The following is a 7054-nucleotide window of genomic DNA, read 5'->3' as shown; positions in this document are numbered from 1 at the left end:
TTTTTTTTGAAGAGGTTACGTCACCTGGGATCATCTTTAAATAACTCATTAAGCCAAATCATTTCAGTAACCAGTGATATTTAGAGTTTCTTTACTTTGTACAGAATTCAGACAGGTTAAACACTGACATTTTCTTTTTGATCCAATGAGGAGGTAATGTAATGTAATATTGTTATTAAATCAATTAGAGAATATAGATTTATTAATATAGATATCTTTGTTATTACTACAGACAGTGCTTAAGGATCAGGAATAAAAGCATGTGTTTATGAAAATTATATAGCTTTTGATAGCTTAAAGGGTCTTTTGGATTTGTTACTATAACAAAATGACTGGACAGCAGTGTTTATGATAGAAGTCTTTGCATTGTGTTATTGTTATTGGGAATTCCTCATATCTCACATGTAGTGTTGTGGATAAGCGAGAACACTCAAACTTCTCAATTATAATCTTTATTACAAATGAAAACCAAAATAAAGAAGAAGGTTGGTGTTGAGAATGAACACTAAAGAGCTGATCTTTGTCCATAATCTTTAAAGGCCAGTTCTATTTGTTCTCTTTTCCACCACTAGATGGCACCACATCCCTTTAGATGAGCAGGTCTTAACCCTAGTCCTGGAGTCCACTGGCCTGTATATTTTAGTCTCACTGCTCTACCACACACACTTCAAGAGACTGGATTTACACTCTACAATTTCCAGCTCAGTTTTGTGTTACACTGTGTATAATGAAGAAGAATCATTGATCAGGAGAAGAGAGCAGTGCTGTAAGAATGTTTAATGTGACACGCTCACTGGGGATGTGATGATGGGAAAGGGAAGAAAAGAAAAGGAACAAGAATATACTCTCTTCCCTTAATGCCAATCTAACCAAAGACCAAGAGGAAAAGGAGATGAAGCAAACAGCAGTGACGTCCTGATAACCAGTATTTACAGGTCATACACTATATACACTATCTGTACATTTAGGCATTTGACAGACCCTTATCCACCAGAGTGACTTACATTATCTTTATCTCATTATACACTATCTGTAATTATTATTCATCATTATATGTCTGAGCAGTTGAAGCTTAAGGGCCCAACAGGGACAATTTGGTTGTCATGGGATTTGAACGCAAGACCTTCAGACCCATAGTCCAATGCCTTAATCACTTAGCTATCCCTGACCCCTATACACTACATACACTATCTATACACTATTTACTGTATCTAATAACAAAAATCTTCTTTGTCTTTCGGCTGTTCCCTTTCAGGGGTCGCCACAGCGAATCATTTGCCTCCATCTAACCCTATCCTCTGCATCCTCTTCTCTCACACCAACTAACTTCATGTCCTCTCTCACTGCATCCATAAAATTCCTCTTTGGTCTTCCTCTAGACCTCCTGCCTGGCAGTTCCAACCTCAGCATCCTTCTACCGATATATTCACAATCTCTCCTCTGAACATGTCCAAACCACCTCAATCTGGCCTCTCTGACTTTATCTCCAAAGCATCTAACGTGGGTTGTCCCTCTGATGAACTCATTCTTGATCCTATCCATCCTTGTCACTCCCAAGGAGAACCTCAACATCTTTTCTTCAGTGCCACTGTCTCTAAGCTGTAGAGCATCGCTGGTCTCACCACTGTCCTGAACACCTTTCCTTTCATTCTCACTGATACTTAACACACCTGACACTTTTCTCCACCCGGTCCAACTCGCCTGCAGAACCAAAGTCAGAAACAAGCAAAATGTCACATACAGAATAATAATGAGTTAATGATAATAAAGATCTGCTGTAACTGTGCAGTGTAACACCAGCTTAACTCAGAGTAAAGTGCAGATGTTTGGATCATTTGATACACCACGCTGTGAGAAGAACAAACTGGTTCCTCCAGAACAAAATCCTGTTCAAGTTCAGTTCTGGAAGAAAGTCCAGTTTCACTAATGCTGAGTTCACTCTACACTACACAACTTTCAAAACGTCAAACCACAATATACTGTTACAGGAAAATAATCTTCACGTCCCTCATTATTTCACTATAACAGCAGAACAAACTGTGCTTTAACACTTAATAAATAAGACTTTAGTTCAGTAATCTACTGGCTGTGACCTGCTGACAGACGACTTTAACCTTAATAACAAACACCACTATAACATCATTTAATACAGAAACACAGAAACCCCTGTAATTATGACCATCTGTGGAGATTCTCAATCCTCACAATGATCACAGAGGTGCTGTACAGTGACGACTCGACTTGTATAAAGTTCTTCAAGATGCTTCACTTCTCCAGAATTCTTCATCAGGTCCAACTAACTGTGTGTCAGGGACATAAACTCAGTGCAGTAAACATGAGACGAGGGACAGGACCAGGATCAGTGGGTGAGGACTCTTCATTACTGCAGAGAGACAGAAATGAGTTTTATTTATTGTAATTATATAGAATATGTGTGTAAACACACAGACACACAAATCCACACTCTGGAAAATATATTATTATTATTATTTAATACCACTCCCCACTTAAAAAACTTTCATTCCTGAAGCAGGATTAAAAAAACATCTTACTCTCACCTGTAATATTCTGAAAAAGACTGAATAAGTGATTAATCAGGGAAGGTGGATATACTGACTCACCAGTGGGAGCTGATGAAATACTGCTGTCTGTTTCTTCAGGAGGGGAAACTAAAAGTAAAAAAATAAAAATAATAATAATTACTGCAGCATCTTGACACAATCATAAATCCTGTGTAAGTGCAGTTGTTGATGATGTTAAAGTGATTTACACGGTGAGGTGTGTGTAGGTCAGACTCACTAATAATCCTCCTTATTACTGTGAATGAGTAGATCATGTCTTACCTTTACATGCTGTACATCAGTAATACTACAACTCTTATATTTTAATATAATAAACAGTGTTAAATATTTAAAGAACGTCACTGGAATATGAACAGGTGACGTCAAACTGGGACTACTCTGTGAATGAAGGAGTAAAAGTGATTGACATTTACAGAAGACTTTAATCCCAGTACGGTGATGAGACTCTTAGCTGCAGTAAAACACTTGAATGTTGTTAACGTTTTAAAGCAGGCCGTACGTCTGTGAATGATTATCCTGGTCGAGGTGGTTCTGAGCCCACTGCAGTCGTTCTTGTGAACATTCAGTGGGACACCTGATCCTTCATAACCGACTGATATCTAGTCGCCGACTGGGGGAAGAGACGCATCTGTCTGTGTGAACTGTCCACACAATCATTCACTACTTGCATGTTACAGGAACTCGGCTGCAAGTTCTTCCCACATCACCCTGTACAGTCCTGACCTCAGATCATGGCTCCAGTGTACTGAGAAAACTTTTTACCTTGATGGTATCCAAACCTTCTAATTTGGATATTTGGATCTTTTGATGATTTTAGGATAATTTTTATATTTATTGAATAATTTGGATGTTTGTGTCTATTTGGTATCTTTGATGGTATCCAAACCAACTAATTTGCTTGTGGATACTTATAAAAACATTTTACCTTGATGGTGTCCAAGCACTAGTGAAACACTGGGATAAGTGCATTAGTGTATCAGGGGATTATATAGAGAAATAAAGGGAGTTTTTACACTCAGGACTCATTCATTCATTCATTCATTCATTTATTTTCTATACTGAAGTAATTAATCATATGTTGAATCATTAACAGCATGATAGATAAAACACCTAGTGTATTAGTGTAATGCAAATGCTTCAGATGTAAAAAACAAAACCACAGTGTTCTGTCATCTTTATCTAACACTCACCATAGACTGAGAGATTAACACTGTTGATCAGGACTGTTCCTCTCCTAACACGGACAGATCTCTTGGTGTGTCTCACTGTCTGGTAGCTGGTGTAGACTCCTGTATCAGTAAATGTCAGATTGTGTAACACCAGTGAACAGTTCCCCTTACGCAGCTCCTCCACAGGAACGTCCACACGACCCTCATATCCCTCACCCTGATACGACTCCACATCCAGTCGCTCAAACACAAACTCAGATTCGATTTTCCATCTAATATACAGTCTGTCAGTGTCTACACTCGTCAGTTGACACGGCAGGACAGCTGTAGAACCCACTGGGCCAGATACACTGATCTCAGGTTCTGCAGAGAGGAGGTCTGAGACGGGAAATTATAATATAGATTAATCTGGACAGAGCAGTTATTTTAATAACATTATGTTTCATCTGTTTTGTAAAAGATAAAAATGTGACTTACACACACAGACGCTGATCCACACGGTGCAGATGTAGGAAAAGTTGGTCATGGTGCGTCAGTGTGTGTAGATTTACTACAAGAAACAGAAGAAGACGTCAATATATAAAGGAATAAATATACTAATAAATAAATTTATTCAGTTAAGAGTGTTTCTCGAAATTTGTCTATACAGTAAAACCTCGGATTGCGAGTAACACAGGGTTCCTCAAGACGAGTAAAGATTTTTAATAAATTTTGACTTGGAAAATAAACAAGTCTTGGTTTACGAGTACCGAGTATCATGTATCAGTGAACCAACGTTTTTTTTCCCTTCACTTGTGCTGCGGAATTGTGGGTAATCGTCACCCATGTATCCGTGGTGCCAACATCCGTGCACGCGTGTACTGTTTACTATAACACTGACCACGTGTGTAAAGCAAAAGCAAGTCTCATTAGAGGTTAAAAATCCATTTTCTCTCTCTGTATCAGCCAGCGGGTTATTTATTCTTTTTCTTGTTTGTCCAAGACAATTATCTCTCCTCTTACCTTTATGGACAACTCTTTTGACTTAGCCATTTCTGACGTTTAGGCCAAACATCTCTGGAATAAATCTCTGGAAAGTCCAGATGTATTTGATGTGTTTTAAATCAAGTACACCAGAGGCATCTAATTAGTTGCATAACGTGTGCATGAGACAACAACTGATTTACAAATTTGTGCTCTAATAAGGGACTTTATTCAGGGGGTTGAATGATTCTGAGACTGCAGTAAATTTCTGTAAACATTTAAAATGTTAAAAATCACTTAAAGATCACTCCTGCCTGTACATCATCCTGTAAACACACTAAGTACTCTCTCTTTAGACTTCCAACACTGGATGAGAATTGGAACATAATTGTAACAACATTCTCCACTGGGACAACATTGTTTTTTTGTTTACTGTAGTTATAATGACTAACAGTAAAACGAGGTTGAGATCATTTTGAATGAAGGAACTAAACACAATGTTGTAAAACACTTCCCCTTGGCTGCTTTTCAATTTCTTTGGAAATGTCTTTATTTCCTTGTCTTGACAACCCTCTAGTGGTTACAAATGTGAAATATAAACTCTGTCCTGTATTTTGTAAACTTCCACGCGTGACACCACACTGAAACGTGTAGACTGTAAACTCTGTCCTGTGTCCTGTAAGAACTACTGTATTAGTGAGATCATGAGTCTCTAACATCCCTCGAGGACTTTAAATACAGACTCACCATGTAAAGATAAAAACACGATGAATAATTTCATAACCTAAACTAACCAGCGTTAATAGTTAATAAATGTTAAAAACACTGGAGTATTAATGAGTTCTAATGCAGGAGTGAGTCAGGTTCAGTCGTTTAGTGATCAGGGTTTAAATCCTAAATACTAAACTCAGGTTTATTAATCAGTCTGATTAGTTATTACACTAATACTCATCATTAGTGCTGTTCTATAGAGTTTATAGAGGTGTATAAAGTTAACACTCACCCACTCAGCATTGTGTTAAAGTATCACAAATCCTTTTCTACATTATTATGAAGCGGATCTGAGTTCACGGTCTTTACTCCGTTTATCACAAACTAACGCAGTGTCGAGCACAGGGCGTGCTCGCGCTGTACATTCTGATACAACGACGTAGTGACTTCACGCGTGCACAAATGGTGAACACGCCAGAAAGGCAGGAAAGTCACGTGACCAAACAAAAGGCGCTCCTGCTGTGCAGACCGATCGGTGAGATTAGCCGGAAGCAGTCGGGGAGGAGCTGAAAACGAAGCCGTCAATCGGACACGTTGGGGATCTCGTTTCTTCTTTAAACACGGCAGATCACGTGGCGTTTGCCTACTTTATTGCAGATGAACTGTAAGCTATAGAAATACCTTTTTTGTTGGAAGAAACGCAGCAGGATGAACAACGACGGTAAGTTTATAAACAATATATGTGCATGTGTAAATCATTTCATTTTAAAGTAACTAAACAAATACTGTTTTACAAATCAAGCTTATACTTAATCAAATTATGTTTTGTTTAGTGGTGTTATGTTAGGCTTCTGTAAACAATAAATAATTAGCTGTAATTGCTGTTGGAGAGTAAGCTACTTGTTTTGTGTTTATAGTACAAATACAAATAAGTTTTTATATTGCATGTTCAACAGTCGTGTAAACCTTAATTGTTGGAATCTATCCCAGTTCTACCAAAAACACTGAATGACAATACTTTAGAATTACTATACATGTGTAGGCCTATATAATAAGTACAATAATAATAAGCACATGTTTTTGTAGATTAGTTCCAAAAGTACTACAATTTGTGGAGGAGGTTGTCCCCCTATACAGTCCCTCAGAATTTCGCAGTTATTTCAGGCTTTCCAGAGAACAAGTGGAGGTGCGAACTACATAAAGTCAACATAATTTAACTACAATTTGGTATATTCTCCTAAAACCGTATGTTACCTATACAGGATGTCATTACTACCCTTGGTCCTGTTTATATGAATTTACAGCAGTCACACAGTGTTCTTTTCCAAGTGGTGCTCGCTGCAGAGCCAAATGGGAGGATCTGGAGCTCCAGCTCCCCCTAGTTAGATCTAATGGGCGGGGCTTGAGACATCATTGGGCCAAGTAGATCGCCGCACAGTTAGAGTCCGTTCAAACTAGATGTACCAGTATCGCACGGTAAGAACACTGTACTTTAAAAATAAACTTTACATTGAAATGTATATAAAATGTATATCTTACATTTATCGCTGTCTCGACATGACTATGGTTGCTATGTTTTCACACCCTTGAACAGAAACGTTAATCAGTTTTTTTTCGCGTAACTAATGC

General features: G+C 38.1%; 1 protein-coding gene across 1 annotated transcript; it reads right to left on the bottom strand.

The window, feature by feature from the left end:
* Window positions 1-328: 328 nt before the first annotated feature.
* Window positions 329-5817, bottom strand: LOC128518031 (CD276 antigen homolog). Its single transcript, XM_053491158.1, has 5 exons — window positions 5718-5817; window positions 4229-4301; window positions 3773-4129; window positions 2622-2669; window positions 329-2383 (listed from the first exon to the last, which is right to left on the bottom strand). The coding sequence occupies exons 2-5, from the start codon at window positions 4275-4277 to the stop codon at window positions 2322-2324; spliced, it is 516 nt and encodes a 171-aa protein (XP_053347133.1). The 5' UTR covers window positions 4278-4301; window positions 5718-5817; the 3' UTR covers window positions 329-2321.
* Between the last annotated feature and the right edge of the window lie 1237 nt (window positions 5818-7054).

This window comes from Clarias gariepinus, chromosome 2 (genome assembly GCF_024256425.1).
Source record: "Clarias gariepinus isolate MV-2021 ecotype Netherlands chromosome 2, CGAR_prim_01v2, whole genome shotgun sequence".
NCBI lineage: Eukaryota > Metazoa > Chordata > Actinopteri > Siluriformes > Clariidae > Clarias > Clarias gariepinus.
Note: the sequence above shows the minus strand (reverse complement) of the source record. Positions and strands in the feature narration are given on the sequence as shown.